General features: G+C 38.1%; 1 protein-coding gene across 1 annotated transcript in view; it reads right to left on the bottom strand.

Annotated features, from left to right (window-relative positions):
* Positions 1-5802: 5802 nt before the first annotated feature.
* Positions 5803-17382, bottom strand: part of LOC109439374 (guanylate-binding protein 2) — a 43614-nt gene continuing 32034 nt past the window's right edge. Inside the window, 12 exon segments of the mRNA XM_074335100.1 lie at positions 5803-5996; positions 7119-7312; positions 7839-7901; positions 7904-7937; positions 10009-10221; positions 11559-11839; positions 13908-14150; positions 14491-14687; positions 15106-15215; positions 16167-16294; positions 16886-17011; positions 17014-17088. Of these exon segments, the coding sequence (XP_074191201.1) occupies positions 5880-5996; positions 7119-7312; positions 7839-7901; positions 7904-7937; positions 10009-10221; positions 11559-11839; positions 13908-14150; positions 14491-14687; positions 15106-15215; positions 16167-16294; positions 16886-17011; positions 17014-17088 (1781 nt within the window). The 3' untranslated portion in view covers positions 5803-5879.

Genomic DNA, 17382 nt, shown 5'->3' with positions numbered 1-17382 from the left:
AAAGGAGCTGGCCTCAGAAAACAAAAATGAGGTAGTCGGTGAATAAAGTAAAAAGAAATCTGGGTCAATTATGAGGCTCTTTGAGCTGCACATTTAACCATTACCTTTAATGACCTACCGTCAGATTTCTTACAAGACTATCTTCTAAGAAATATCTTCTAAAACGTTCTGTTATAGACCATTTTAAGTTGTCTTTAAATTTAATAGCCTAAATTACTATTTTTTGTTCGCGCTTACATTATTTTTATAATTTACAAAGTCTGTTGAAAACCATGATTAAATACATTTGAAATTCTTGTAAAAATTTAAAGGACGGTGGTCTCAGGAGGATAAAAAAAAATAGGTACTGCTTCAAGAGAATGAGAAGACATGCCCCAGACTGGGAGAAAACTTTTGCAAAAGATGTATCTAATGAACTACTAGTATTCAAAATATACAAAGAACTCTTAAAACTTAACAATAAGATAACAAATAATCCAATTCAATACTGAGCAAATATCCAAATAGACACCTTCCTAAAGAAAATGTACGGACAGCAAATAAGCGTATGAAAAGATGGTCAATATCATACTCATGTGTCAATTAAGAATTGCAAATTAAAACAATGAGTTACCACTACATACCTATTAGAATGCAAAAAATCCACATTGACAACACCAAACGATGGCAAGGATGGAGCAATAGGAACTTTCATCTATTCTTGGTGGGAATGCCAGTCCAAAATCATACTCCTTTGTATTTACCCAAAGGTATTTGTAGAAACCTTGTCTTAGGAATATTTGTTTGGTAGATGGTTTTGCTACACTGGTGAAATGTTTGCTTGTGCAGTTGGTTGAGAAGAATGAAGAACAAGACATAAAGCAGTTAATTAAGAAGAACAAAAATGACTTTATACACAAACATACTCGCTCTTCATAGAGTTAGTAGAGGTTTGTGTACTCTAAACACTATAATTAGGGTGCCCTCTAGTCTATGATTGTCATTTAAAAAGAAATAAAATGTGGTGGATTTACATTTGTCTATGCTGTATTATTTAATATATTTCTGATAGGAAACTTCCATTTTTAACCAAGTTTGGATAAGAACTGATTTTTTTATTTAAAAGGTTACAAAACAAATAACTGGACATTTTTGCACAGACTAGCTTTGGTTCATTATATTTCAAACCTTGTTTTGCATCTACTACTCGCATAGCACTGGTTCTGAGAACCTAAGGATGTGGCCCCATATGTGACCTCTGGCCGTGCACCTTCACATAGTGATGCACAATCAGCAGTGGAAAAATTCCTGCAAGTTTTTACAACACTAGGACAGCTAGAAAAGAATTAACTATTTAGGGAAGGAATTGTAAACCAAAAAATATATGTCCTCCTAAACCCAAGCTAAAGGTATGTTAACCTCAATTGTTCTTAATAAAAATATAAAAAGCTTGCATGGCCAATCCAATGCCAGATGACAGAAGGTAAAATGGGACAGAGAGGAGCTGAAGTGAAAAGAGGTGGCAATATATATGATTGCAGGTTACATAACCTTTAAAAAAATAACAGATTTATTGGGATGTAAATCACATACACTACAATGCACAAAATCAGAAGGTACAATTCAATGGTTTTAGTATAGACGTAGAGTTGTGCAACCATCGCTACAATTAATGATAGAAATTTAAATCACCCCAAACCCAGAAAGAGAAGAGAGAAAGCAAGGGCTGGAAAACATATTTGAAGAAATGATGACTGAAAACTTTCCTAACCTGGTGAAGGAAATAGACAAACAAGCTCAGGAAGCACAGAGAGTCCCAAACAAGATGAATTTAAAGAAACCCACACCAAGATGAAGTATAATTAAAATGGCAAAGGTTAAAGATAAAGAGAATCCTAAAAACAGCAAGACTAAGGCAGCTAGTTAATTACAAGGGAGCCCCCATAAAATTGTCAGCTGATTTCTCAACAGAAACTTTGTAGGCAGAAGAGATTGGCTTGAAATATTCAAATGATGAGAAGTGAGGACCTACAACCATGATTAGTTTACTCACAAGGCCATCACTTAAAATTGAAGGAGACAGAAAAATTTCCCAGACAAGGAAAAGCTAAAGGAAATCATCCCCACCAAAACAGTATTACAAGAACTGTTAAAGGAACTTCTTTAAGGAGAAGAAGGAGGGAAATTAAAAATAAATAAATATGTACAGTATTAATAAAATGAGAACAATGTATCGATCAATAATCACTTTACATGTCAATGAATTAAACGCTCCAATCAAAAGACATAGGGAAGCTGAAGGGGTAAGAAAACAAGACCCATACATGTGCTGTCTTTAAGAGACCCACCTCAGATCAAAAGACACACGCAGACCCAAAGTAAGGGGATGGATAAAGATTTCATGCAAATGGAAATGAGAAAAAACTGAGGCAGCAATACTTATATTCGGCAAAATGGACTTTAAAATGAGGACTATAATAAGACACAAAAAGGATATTACATAATAATAAAGGAATCAATCCAACAAGAGGACATCACCCTAGTAAACATTTATGCACCTAACATAGGAGCATCTAAATACATAAAGCAAATCACGACTAACATTAAGGCAGACAATGACAGTAACACAATCATAGTCGGGGACTTTAACAACCCACTGACACTATGGACAGATCTTCCAGACAGAATATCAATACAGAAATGTGGTCTTAAATGACACATAGACCAGCTGGATTTAACTGATATTTTTAGAGCATTTCACTCCAAAGAGGCACAATATACATTCTTCTCAAGTGTACATGGAACATTTTCCAAGATAGATCACATGTTAAGCCACAAATAAGTCTCAATAAATTTAAAAGATTGAAATCATATCAAGCATCTTCTCTGACCACAGTGGTATGAAAATAAAAATCAATTACAAGAAGAATAGTTAAAAACACACAGACTAAATAACAAAATGACATGGTACTAAGTAATGAATGGGTCAAGAATGAGATCAAAGAAGAAATCAAAGGATTTTTTGAAACAATTGCAAATGAAAACACAGTGATCAATATCTATGGGACAGAGCAACAGCAGTCCTAAAAGGGACATTCATAGCACTGCAGGCCTACCTAAAGAAACAAATCAACAATTTATCTTTGCAACTAAAGGGACTGGAAAAAGAACAGCAAACAAAGCCCAAAGTGAGTATAGGGAAGGAGATAATAAAGATCAGAGTGGAAATAAATGAAATAGAGACTGAAAAAACAATGCAAAAGATCATTGAAACCAAGAACTGTTTTTTTTGAAAATATAAACAAAATTGACAAACCTTTAACCAGACTCATCAAGAAAAAAAGAGAGAGGACCCCAAATAAATAAAATCAGAAATGAAAGGGGGGAAATGACAACTGACACCACAGATGTACAAAAAAAATTAAGAAAATGCTGCAAACAACTATACACCAACAAATTGGACAATCTGGTGGAAAATGGATAAATTCCTAGAAGTATACAATCTTCCAAGGCTCATTGAAGAAGAAAAATAAAATCTGAACAGGCTGATTACTACCAATGAAATTGAATCAGTAATCAACAAGCTCCCAACAAGCAAAAGTCCTGAACAAGGTGGCTTTCCAAGGGAATTTTACCAAATATTCAAAAAAGAATTAACACCTTGTGGGACAGAGCCTCAAAGAGCAGTTTCCAGGCTCTGGGCCTCACATAGAAAGGTGCTGGCTCAGGTAGTAAATGGCCATCAACTGTGATTGGATGGCCATCAGCTGTGGCTAGTTGGCCGTCAGCTGTAACCAGTGAGCCATTGGCCACTAATATAACTGCTGTGGCTACGCTAGCAGAAAAATGGGGGCTAGGAAGAAGATGGTGGCTGAGCCTGCAAGTGGTGCAGTGAGGGTTGCGAACAGTGTGGCTCCTGCTTCCTGTTTCTCCAACCCAGCTGGCAGCGAGAATGTAGTGAGATGACTCCCCTACGTATGTCTCCGTGTGTCGGGCGGGAGACCCTGCGCGCTGCGCCATTTGTCGTGCACGGCAGCCTGCGGGGTCTCTGGTCCTGCTCCCCACATAAGACGCAGGACATGGTGAGGCCAAAAAGGAAAACCCATGGAGCCATAGCTATGGGAGTCATATCACTATATTCTCACTGGCGGCTGGGCCAGAGACACAGGAAGCAGGATCTACACAATCTGCAACCTGCCGTCCTAACAGCAATCCGCGCTTGCCAGCCACCATCTTATTGCTAGCCCCCATGTGTTCAAGTTCCATCCATGTTGTTGCAAATGGCAATTTTGTCTTTTTTATGGCTGAATAATATTCCATTACACACACACACACACACACACACACACACACACACACACACGTCACATTTTCTTTACCTATTCAGTTGTCAATGGACCATAGACATGGGTGTTTCATATCTTGGCTTTGTAAATAATGCTGCTGCAATGAACATAGGGGTACGTGTATGTTTTTAACTTAGTGTCTTTGTTTCCTTCAGATATAGTATATCCAGAAGTGGAATTGCAGAATCACATGGTAGTTCTATTTTTAATTTTTGAGGAAACTCCACGCTGTTTTTCATAGTGGCTGCATCAATTACAAGTCTTACCAACAATGCAGTAGGCTTCCCTTTTCTCTGAATCCTCGCCAGCATTTGTTATCTCTTGTCTTATCAATAATGTCCAAGGAATATTTTAATTCTGATGAAGTCTAATTTAATAATTTCTTATGTATAGTGCATGATATTTTATATCCTGTTTAAGAAATCTTTACCTACCACAAGATTATAAAGATTTTCTTCTATGTTTTCTTTCAGAAGCTTTATTATATTACTTTTTACATTTAGGACTATGATTTATTTTAAATTTATTTTGGCATATGGTGTGAGTTGAGGGTCAAAGTTCATTTTTTTCCCCTCTCAAAATATTGTTCCCACACAATAGCAGAGGGGCAGAGTGAAAAATGCAGTCCAGTTTTAGGTTTTGTAGGACTATAGTTAACCATGACTCTCAGAGGAATGGAAAGGAATTTACTTCACGTTTGAGTTAAAACTTCCCTTTCTATGACTATAGAAGTTACTTTCTGAATCGCAGGAGGGCAAAGACTAAAGAAAGGATACTAGGAGAGAGAGATAGAGATGTAGGGTGGCCTGTGGAAGGGGCAGTAGTTAACGTATAGGGATTTTATAGACATAGAAGGTGGAACATCCACGCAGAAATCCATTCTGCACAGAGGCAAGCAATTCTCCTACCAGTATCCTGGAATCCCATCAGTGCCCATAGACCATGCAGCCATGACCCAGTGAAGAACTGTACATTGTCTGCACCTCGCAGCCAGTTGTCCCAGATCTCCCTCATTGGCAGCCAGCCCAGGAGCCAATGACCACTTGGCAGGAGTGAGCTCAATCATGCCCGATGGCTTTGTCCACTTCCATAAGAATTGCCCTATGTTTACAACTCTCCACCTCTATTCAAAAACCAAAGTAAACCCTTGAGTAATAGCAAGGGACTGTGGATATCTAGAGGGTGGTGTATGTAAGGAAAAGCAAGTGTATCCTAAACAGAGCCCACTTGATATCTCCTCATTGTAAAACGCATCCCATTAAACAATCTGAAGTGTGTCTAGAGTCAATATGCATAATTTCAAGTATAGGATCCAGTTAAGAATCATACTAATCATTATTACTATAATTAATCATGAACTGAATCACTCTGTAGGCAAAACATTGCCTTCACAGTTTATTTCATCTTCGCAAACTTTATGGCTCAACACAAACACAAGCATCATGATTTTAACTTTAGTTTAGTGGCAGTTGTTTGATGTCATGAAGTTGCTCGTTTAACTCGCTCCTAGTGGAGGAGAGGAGAGCTGGTTAGGAAATTATGTTCCTTGGATATTTAGAGTATGTTGCATATTGTGAATAATCCTCTGCTTCTCCTGTGGATGGCTTCCATCTCATTTTGAAGTCTCCTGCTCTCTTGCTGGAATCCCTCCTTGGGAAGCCGTTCATATTCCTAAAAGAGAAAGTGGAGACCGAACTCACACAACTTAAAACATTTCCCACATTTTCCAAAGTATTTCCCCTGCCAATACCTACATTAACCCTCATGAGCTTTTGAAAGTTATGCTTGAAATCCTTTCCTCCCTTAACTTCTGCTGTATCACTCTCCTGAGTTTTCTATGACTGCTTATATTTTTTTACTTTTTTTTGGTTTGTTTTTGTTTTTTAGCTGCAGGAATGTTCTCTTATAGTTTTAAAATATTAGTGATCCAGAATCATATTCTTGGCCCTTTTCACCCACATGCAACACAGTCTTTCTGGAAAAAAACCCTCATTTTTTTCCCCCTTCAACTCTGATTTAGGTAGTGTGGATTCTCAAAAATATATCGAAGAAGGTATGGAAGATGGGTGAATTCTAATAGGATGGTTACTACCTGATTCAGAATCATGGCTGATGTTTGATTAGGGAACTTAGTACAAGTCTCCTAACTGTGGTGATAAGGTAACAGAAAAGAGTTGAAGAGCTCAGGGCCTGCTCTGGCCCATATTGAATTTCTGGGTGTATTTAGACTCAACGTAGACTTTAGGTAGAGTCTGGAGAACAGGAAGGTACAGGCACTCTGGGTATTTATGTGGTTAATTGTATAGAAGGTCATGGAGTCTTCCTACGCATAAGGGTGCCTGCGGAGATAAAGTTATACCAGATATGGCAGAAACAAAATTACTTGGACTCCACTCAGTAGGAGAGTCCAGATATTCTTCCACAAGGTAGGACCGGAAATATTATCCCTCATGAAATTAAAATTTTTTCATTTGAAAGTTGATAATATAACAATACCTATAACATAACATGAGGATTTGATCACAGACTGCCTGTAAAGCCTTGTGCAGTGTTTGGCAATGAATAGCTACTGTTTATTAGTGATTAATAATGAAGGAATGCATGGTATTTAATCCTGCAAGTAATTAGCCTTTAGTAACAGATATGGTCACAGGTAGAGGCAGTAATAGAATGAAATGTCTACTAGGGTTTTTGCTACAATAGGTCTTAATCTGACATGATGCTCTAACTTCTAAGCAGTGTTTTTGATTCGGCCCAAGTGGAAGATGAAATGGCGATGACACAATCAAATACCTGAAGTTTAAGATCTAGAGTCCTCTGTTGTTCTGCCATTAACTGGGCCCTCTCCATCTCCATCTTCTCAGTCAACTGTTTCACATGTTCCTGATGACTCTTTTCTTTCTGTTCCATCATTTGCTGATTCTTTGCTTGCATTTCCTCCAACATGTTTGCTGCAGCCTCTGCAGATTCAGTCTTCATACGTTGCACTGTCAGGAAGCAAAGAAGAAGAAAAATTTATAGGGGTGACCACATTGCTTCTTTCTTCCTGGTATGCTTACCTGCCATTATTGCTGCCGACTGCATATGCCCTACTCAGAACTGACTTCAGCTGGTAAGAGGCATCATTGCTCATCTTGCTCAAGTTTAAGATCCCAGATTCACCCACCCAGTTTATTTAATCTTTTAAGAGCTTTTGAGGCTATCTAGTCTCTTGACTTGCTTCTCACCTTCAATGTCCAATTAGCAGAGAAACATGACAACCGTATTTTGCTGTTCACTCCCCTTTTTTGTTTTATTCTCATTTCATAGAGAAAACTTTTTGTGATAATTTTTGCACTGAGTGACCAAAAGGTAGATGACTGTAAATTCCAGTTAAGAAATAAAATTCCCTAGAGCTATGAACTATATTTGATATTCTTTGTTCTACAGTAATGATTTCGGGTGGACTAATATGGCTTACATGAACATTTCTCAGGCTTCCCAACTGTCTAGAGTGTTTTCAGCTGCTCTCACCTTCAATCTCTTTTTGCTTGTCTGTGAGGGACTGATCAGTCTGTTGAAGTGCATCAGCCACAGCTTGGACTCCAAGTATTTCTTCAGTGTCTCTTCTGCCTAGTGATACAGAGGAAGTTAGAATTAGGAAATAGGGATTATGGGTTTAAGCAAAACTCAGAGATACAGCTGTTAATTCAATATAATTTTACCACCCATATAGAAATCATTTCTGAGTTCAAATAGTATTTCAAACTAAACTGACCTACAACCCAACTCTGGATCCCCCTCAAACCTGTGTCATTCCCAATCACTTCAGTTTTAGCTATTTACTTTGGTAACTCTGAGTTTCTAACTGTATGGGTTAAAAACCTGACCATTACCCTCGATATCCTTTTTTCTCCCACATCCCACATGTAATCATCAGCTAATTAGGTTTGCTCTATCTTCAAAGTAAAACCAGCCAGAACCCATCACTTTTCACCTGCTCCTCCCAAACGCCCTGGTCTAAGACATCATTACATCTTGCCTGGACCATGGTGTTAGCTTCCTAATTGGTCTTCCTACTTTCATCTTGGTCTGCTACAGTCCATTTTTCTCAGAGCAGCTAATGTTATGCTATATGATTTTAAGAAAGATCCCTTCACTCGTATGGACAAAATCCTCTACTGATTTTTCTACTCTTTCTAAATAAAATTCAAACATTCTCAGTGATCTTTAAGGTACTAACTTTTCTGCCCTCTGACCTCTGAACACCTATCTGACCCCATCTCCTGCCACCTCTCTTTTGCTCACTGCCCACCTACTATGTTTCTTGCTATTCCTGGAGCATAAACCAATTTCTTTTTCTGTGCTTTGACACTGTTTGAAAGTTTCTTCCCCTAGATCCCCATTTGCCTTCCTCCCTTCCTCCTTTGAAGACTCTGCTGAAACATTACTTCATCAGCACGGCCTTCTGTAAAAACATAAATATAAAATAGGATCACATCTCCTTCCTCTTCCATACGTATAACCTACTTTTCTCTTCAGGGCACTTTTTGTCACTGTGCTAGTGAGTGCTAGAGTTATCCTAATATTATTCTCCTCTTTGTTCTTAGTAACAGAACTCTGATTTTTTTTTCCTGGGCACATTGTGGATCATTATAAAATTTTGTATTTTCTACTCAACATCTCCGGTAACTGGGATGCCCATATGATTAAATTCTGGCTGATAACACTTAAGCAGAAATGTCATATGGTACTTCTTGGAAATCACCTTCAAGAGAGTTGACCCAAAGGTCTTTTACTCTTGTTTTTCCCTTTTCTTTCCATGTATAATATGGAACTAATAAGTGAAACTCTAGCAGCTATCTTGGACCATAAATTGACCTTGAAAAGGGAGGCTGAATGCTAAGGTACTAGAGCAGAATGAAGGAAGAGGCCTGAGACCAGTATTATTATGAAGTTGTCATGTCAGCCTGGATTCGCAATTCCTCATTTCTTGTAAATGAGAAAGAAACTTTTGTCTGTTTAAAGCAACCATTTAAAAAACAATAATATGTACCCAAGCCTAATTCTTACTGATACAATCTGAGCATGCCAGCATAAAGGAATAGTTAAGAGCACAGTCTGCTATCTGGATTGGCATTCCACTGTACCACTCATCACCTGTGTTCTTGGTTGGGTGAGTTCTTTTGCTTCTCTGTATCACAATTTTAGTATATATAAAATAGGGATATTAATTACATGTACTTCATAACATTCTTGTGAGGATTGAATGAGTTAAGCCCAAGCATTACCTGAAACACAATAAGTTCTAGGTGTTAACTGTTATTTTAGTCTGTAAGCTATAATTTGTTTATTGCTGGTAAATACTTTGAGAGGACTTGTTTATTTGTCCTTTTTTTCTTTTAAATTGCCTGAACCCCAGAAACTTGATAAGACCTGACATGTTGTGAGGCCTAAATACATAATTGTTGGATTATTGGATGATTAAATTAATGAATGAATTCTGCAAACATTTTTGGAGGGCTCCATCTGTGCTTCCAAAGAACAACAAGTTCTCTATTCCATGGTGGGTTCTCTTACTGAATAAACCAGTGAGTGGATGAATGAAAGGCAGAGGCATTATGTACTATTTCAGTTTTTTTCTGCTGTAGTTTGAAAGGCACCTCAGCAAGACCTCACAAATGGTACTCAGCAGGTAGCTTACCTGTTTCCCCTTTCTGGGCACCTGGTAGTACTTATTTATCAGCTCCTGTTTCCTCTGAATAAAGAGATAATAGCCTCTTGGTTTAGAAAATGCCCCCTGCTTCACATCTTCTTCTAGAGAACTGAAAATATCATGAAGTAAGGCCATGCAACAATCTGATGATGCTTTCATGTTCTGCTTACAAAAGTCATCTTGTTTTGCTACCAAACAGGCCTGTGAAATGACAAAATAACACATACAGTACCGTAAGCCATGAGAATGTTAACCACACACAGACTACTGGGGAATACTTCTCCTGCAGGGACTGTAGCACACAAACAGGACCTCACTCCTCACCTTGCTGTGAGATTCTAGAATATCCTTAACAAGAGTGTCGATAAAAAAACAAAAACATCTACTTTTCTGGTTGTGATTATCTGAAGCTCCTTTCTCCTATTTTTCCTGCTTCAGAGAATGATTCACAAAGCACAGACACTGTTCCATATGAAACTTCTCTTTTCAATTCTTTAATTTCAAGAATAGTTTAGAGCATAAATATTGGAGTCAGGCAGGCCTGGGTGACATTCCTGGCTCCACCACTTTGTGGCTTTGTGACACTGCCTTTTTGAATTGAGGTTTCCTTGTTGGTAAGATGGGAAATTATATCTATCTCATAGATTTTATTTCCGGATTATATGCAGTGATGTAAAGTATTAAGCCCAGTGACTTCTTCATAAGTGCTCAGTAAAGGGTCAATGGTTAATTGGTACATTCTTTAAAATGAGAATATTTTCGTAAACTTTCTCAGTAGAAGACTAATGAAGGTAATGGCGATTGTATTCCAGGTATTTTTAGTACTGATAAAGCCTAATAGAACAGCATATTTACCTACATTAAATCATTCAAGACAACTTATACATCAAGCTTTTTCTTTAGTCTAGATGGATGTCCATTGTCTGTTGACTTTGACTAGCTAGTTTCATCAAAACTTCTGAAAGCAGGAAGTTATAATTTGTAAAATCCTGCCTTGCAAACCAGGGATTGTCACTTGTGAAGTGATCGTTAGTCATGCGACAATCCTTCCCTAATGTGGAAGGACTCAGACTTGAAACCATTCTCATATAGCATTCTTATGATTGGTTTCAATTTCTTGGTCTTCTGAAAATTTTACCATTGCTTTACATTAAAGACAATGCATAGTTAGGGTTTTCAAAAAAAAAAAAAATTGAATCCTACCAGGGTATCAGCAGGGAACATGAAAGCCTGGTGCATTTGATTAATTTTTAAAACAGAAAATAAATTAAAATAATCTTATATAAATACAATTTTACAATTTACTATTTGCTTAAAATATAGCATCCAGAAGAGGGAAATTAACAGAGGAGAATATTAGTAATAAACATACTCAGTTATGGTGCCGTGGTCTATAGGACTAAGTCTAAAAGTATTCTATTATTTTTTTTGGTAATGCTTGCAGATGAGTGCTGCTTTCTTTGGGTATAGGAAGAACTACTCATGTCTAGAAAGGCTCAGATTTTTCTCTCTCTCATGATCTAGAACAGCAAATATACCCCCAATTCCTTCTGGAACTTTTGGCCCACATCCTTGAAAGAATTCTTCATGAAGACTTCGATGGCCCCTTTCTCACTGGCCCTGTGCAGGTCCAGAAGCTCCTGGAGGGTGTCGGTGGGCAGCCGCAGCTTCTGGCCCATCTGCTGGTCATAGTGAGCAATGGCCTTTTTCAGTGCAGCCGAGTTCTCGATCTGGGCCAAGGCCAGGACTTCATTCTCCATGCAGGGCAGATCCCCACAGCTGATGGCATTGACATAGGTCAGCACCAGGCTCTCCAGCCCTACAAGCAGGAATTTAAAAGTAGTAACTATCAGTTGGTGAGAGAGAGGAACAAACCATATTCTGTTTGGGTCTGAGACTTTAAATTTAATTATTTAGAACCAATTGCTAGAATATTTTATATGCTTTTCAAGTGTCATAAATAATAGTTTTAAGGATTTTCTGAGGGACAGCAGTGATGGAATATTTCCTTAACCTCTAGACTCAGAGGTGTTTAAAGCTTTTCTTTTCTTCTCTTTCCCACACCCAAGTGGAAGATGTTGCAATGATTGGATCAGAATAAGGATATTTTACGGCTAACATATTAGGTCTTGATTTCTTCTTAACCATTCTATGCCTCCTTTTTTTCTGCCTTCTTTTCTGTTCCCTCCTCACTTCTACTTTATGAAAAAGGCCAAGGAGAAAACTTAGCTTGTGCGTGTGTGTGTGTGTGTGTGTGTGTGTGTGTGTGTGTAGGTGTGCATGGGTATGTGCCTGCTGCAGGCCACTAGTCCTAGATAAGTTGGTCCTCCTAGCTGTTCTCTCATCAGAGCTACATGCAGTGTGACCAGTTCACCCAGGGGTTGGCTGGTTTTAACATCGAAACTCTTTCAGCCCAGGATATCCTAGCCTTGAGCAAATTGGAGTGGTTGGTCATCTTACAAATAGCAGTTCTTTGGGACTGAATCCTGGACCTTCTCTTGTCTTTCTATAATTTTAAATACCATCTACATGGATATTAATGAATTTTATTTCCTGCTTTGACTTGATTTTTAAGCTCATTTAAACATCTGCATGGTATCGCTTCCTATACAAACCAGGGGAAAATCAATATTAGATAATCCAAATCTAAACAGCTTCATCTACTCTAAAGAACTGTTTCTTCTCCAGATAGTCCTCTCGGTAAATAATATCCATTCAAGCAGTGGCTTAAGCTCAGAACCCTGGAGTCCTTCTAACTCCCTCTACACATCCATCATCAAGCCTATGGGTTTGACATTCAAAATATGTGTGGATTCTGTCTATTTTTAGCTTAACATAATCCCCGTTCTTTACCAAAATATTGTAAATATCATCCCTCTTCTCATTACCTCCTTTAAATCCCTCCAACACTTTATGTACCACATACTCAGAAAGACAGCTTTAGATACAAATTAGATAAGTTTAACTCTCTGTTTATAATCCTTCATGATCCTCCCATTGAGTTTAAACTCTAATCTCCTTGAAGTCATCTTCCAGTCCTGTCAAGTACTGCCCCCTGCATACTTTTCCAGCCATGAGGCCACTCTTATTCTCTCTACACTTATTCAAATCACAATTGTCTTTCTTTTACTGTCTTGAAGTCGCAGAGTTCTTTCCTGTCTCAGGCCTCCTCACATGATATTATTTCTGTCTGCAAAGCTATTCCATATGCTCTTCTGGTTAACGCCGACTCATTTGTAAGGGTTCATCTTGCATGTCAGTTTCAGAGACAAATATTCTCTGTCTTTGAATCCAAATTATCTCCCACCTGTCTACACTCCTTATTCTCTCATAGCAGCCTATTATTTTGATGGATTGTGCTTTTCACTATGATTTTAAAATTTTAAGTATCTTTGCACCTGTTGTGCTGGAATGAGGAAATAAATAAAATATTTTTATCTACCATTATACTTAGTGGTTGGTATATTGCATGCATGTCTTAGTCAATTCAACTGTTTGTGAATTGATGAATAAGAGAATTGTGGTAAGGTTAGTGGCAAAGCCTCACATATGTGGAGTATTTGCTTTTTCCTGACTTTGCCAATCTATATTGATCTCCTGGATGGATGTTTCATAAATAGGGATCTGTGAATTTGGTGGAGAAGGTTACTACACCTGGATGGATTCTAGTTCTTTTCCTGTATTCACTCTGCTTATGTGGATATTAGATGACACCAGCAATAGTTTTAGTTGCCACGTAAAATTCACAATGTGATCCTTGGGATGTGTGTTCCTAGCCATCATCAGACTATGTTTTTGTCAAAAGTAACCATTATACCTCCCTCTTTATTCTCTACAATGGGCAGAAGGAAAGTCCAGGTAAGAAGCAGGGAGTGAGAGGGACTCACGAGGTCCATTGACTGTGATGCCGCCTGAGAGAGTCTTGGCCTCGGAAGATTTGAGGATGTAGGAGCAGTAGTCCGCTCCTTGTTCTCTGAATTCAGGGTTCAGGTCTTCCTCCTGTAACTGTTCCAGGTGGATAAGGTACCTCCACTGAGCTGGATGGTCGAAGATGAAGCACTTCTTCCTTGGGAAGAACTTTCGGATGCACAACCGAGGTTCATTGAAACTTTTAGTTTTTATATCAATACCTAAAGAAATTAAAAAAAGTAGTACAACTTTAGACTCACTACCTCAATTAGATGACTCTTCAACATTGTAATTGGCAGAAACCCTGTATAAAAAATAAACTCATGATGGATTGGCAATAAAAAAATTTAAAGAATAGAAAAATAAAATTTCTTTCTTTCTCTAAGAAGAGGGACATAACTTAAAACTAGGTCTACATGATTCAGGCAAGGAATGTTTTCATTTCCTCTAATAGAACAGCCAGGATTACACAGTTACAACATTATACTTTTTAGCATCTACACAGAAATGGTCATTTTGATATTGTTTTTTCTTTGTCACCCAGTGATCAGTCCCAGTCACCTTGCTTTAGTTTCAGTGACAACTCTAGGTACTCATCAGCAGTGATGGGTTGTCCATTTGCTTCTAGCTCTAGGGAGAAATCGCTCAGAGTCCACACAAAGTCTGGAAAGAAATTCACAAAGTCAGCTGAGTCTTCAACCTCACTGTCACCAGGTGAGGATTTTGCCCTGATTCGATCAGTCAGTTCTGTCATGTAGCTGAGATGCTAACACAGGAAAACTGCAGAAATAGAGTAGTACATTTTCTGCTATATTTCCTCCCAATACTCAGCTAAAATATTTTTTCTCTTAATTAGCTCATTCATTCATTCATTCCACAAACATTTATTGAGCACTTGCTACGAACCAGGCACTGTTCTAGGGATGAAGAATATTGCGATGACTACCATCAGAGAGCTTGGATTCTAGTGAGGGAGACAAATGATACACAAATAAACAAAAATATAACAAAATCTGAGATATCAGAAAGGATTGAGTTAAATGTGGATGTTGAGCATAATTTGATTCAATAAAGAGGGGACTTATGATTTCTTCTGTAGTTGCGCACTGCATGTGGTGAAAATGTAAAGCTGTAATTTTCCAGATTTACTGTTGTTCTGGACCATGGAAAGGATACTGCAGTTGGTCCATGGCCTGCTGGTTGATGGTCCCCATGCTGTTGTAGACGAAGGTGCTGCTCAGGAGTATTGCCAGGGAAAAGCTCCAGGAGTCATTCTGGTTGTCACCCTGGAAGTCAGTGTAGAAGCCACATAGAATAGTGAGGAAGGGCAACATCCTTTCAATTCAGATAAAGTCTGAACCCAGCTCTGTCTCTATTTAGCTGTGGAAACTTAGGTTAGTCATCATTTCCTTATGCAAATGGTTTCCCATCTATACAATTATATTCATGGTGTTGTGAAATTTAAAGAAGGCATCGTATTTAAACGCATATAAGAGTGTGAAGCACATTAGCACTTGATCGTAGCAACTGTTGGGATCAGGTAATACATTTCAAACAGATCTCCTGAACTTAGATTGTGGTCCTATTCCACTTTCGTGACATGTCATGGTAAGGAGCTTCTTAGACCGTAGCTAAAATATGCTACTTAATAATAGTTTTCTAGGTCGAAGACTTATACAAGTAATAATGTATAATCCTTTATGAACAAAGCTTATCAGATCTTATACTTTGTTTCACATGAATAGTACTGCTATGGATAACCATTCTTACCATCTTTCTGGGTTCCGATTGTGAAAAGTTAGACATGTTTATAAAATATCTAGTCCTGCTTAGAGGCAGCTTTAGGAGCCTCACCAAAACAGTTTCCTATGATATTAAGGAAAAATGACTATCAGCATCATTAGCCATTATTTTACGGGTTGTATAACCTATCAATTGACCTTACTGCCCACTCTCAATGCTTAGATATGTGGCCAGGTAGAGTTCAGTGTTCGAGGGATACACAATTCTTAAATTAGCTTGTTATGATTATTCTTAATGTTTATTTTCTTTACATAAAGCTCAGTTTGGTTGGCTTCAAATTTGATCTCAGGTCAAATATTGACCACCACTAAGTAAATGTAAAGGGTAATACTTTAATATGATAAGTTAGAAGCATAAGTCAAGAAATGGGGAGGGATAGCACAACGGGGGCTACTGATGTGACATAAATAGGATTTAGAAGATTTATTTTTTACCTTCTCTACATCCCTCAGGCCCTCAGTGTCAAGCAAAACTAGGGTGTGGTTTGGCTTCTTGGGGTGGGGCACACACCACATCCAGATTCCCTTGGTGTGAGACTGTATCTTGTAGCCCAGAGAGAAGCCTGCAGGGGGAGAGGAGATAAGAGGACTTGAAGTTTTAATATTAATTGGTTCTGGAACTTGACATAAAAGTTAATGAAATCAAAGTTAAACAGATAAATGAAACCATGATCAGTGTTGATCTTACTTACAACCAGAAAAGTAAGGTAATTAGAATATTCAGTACAAAGTGAAACATTTATTTCACCTTCAAGATCAGTGCAAGCTTAATAAAAGACAACAAAAACACAAACAAAAATCCCAACAAAACAAAAGAAAGTTAAAAAACAGTGCAAGCTAGATAATAATATCCAAACATTTTAGTAAATGTTTCACAGCTTATTATTATGTATATTAATTGTCTTATTTACTACCTTATTCCTTCCGGAAGATACATTTATACTTTAAAAGGGAAAATGAAGGCAAAGCAGGAAAGAGTGAGTTGACTCTTACCCTCTAGAACAAAGTAAATGTAAGGAGCGCATCAGTGAACTGAAAGTTAGATTGTAGTATTCCTCCCCTTCTCTAACTTTCTCTCCTCACATCACCATAGTCAATGCTGGGAAGGTGGGTGAACACAAGGGACTCAGCAGAGCTTTGCTGGTGCCACTCACCCTTTTTCTTCCCAGCCAGGCTGTTCATCAGGTAGGATTTGCCTGTGCGGTAGAGACCCACAACAGCCACCACGACAAGAGGCTCTGTAATGGCAGACAGGAACTTCAGAGCTTCTGGATCAACCAAAGTTGTCTTTTAGTATTCTCAATGAGGCACACTGGGCCTGGCATGTGGATCTTGGAGGCCATGTTCAATGTGTGACCTTATCTGCAAGGGAAAAGATGGAATGGAAAGCAATTTCTAGTCAGTTAGCTGAGCAAGAACTTACAACGTGGACTAAAATTTTATTTTCTGTCCTGGACCTTTCTTCCCTATGTGTTTTCAAAAGTTCTGTGTCCCGTTTAAGACTGTCCTATGGACTAGTCCACTGGTTCTTTTTAAAAATAACTTGATTTTGAAAAAATTTAGACTGACAAAAAGGTTGTAGAATAGGTACAGAGTGTTTCCATATACCATTCCCCCAGTTTCCCCTAATGTTAATATCTTCTATAACCAT

This window comes from Rhinolophus sinicus, linkage group LG06 (genome assembly GCF_036562045.2).
Source record: "Rhinolophus sinicus isolate RSC01 linkage group LG06, ASM3656204v1, whole genome shotgun sequence".
Classification (NCBI taxonomy): Eukaryota; Metazoa; Chordata; class Mammalia; order Chiroptera; family Rhinolophidae; genus Rhinolophus; species Rhinolophus sinicus.
The sequence above is the reverse complement of the archived record's forward strand: the minus strand, read 5'-3'. Positions and strand labels throughout refer to the sequence as shown.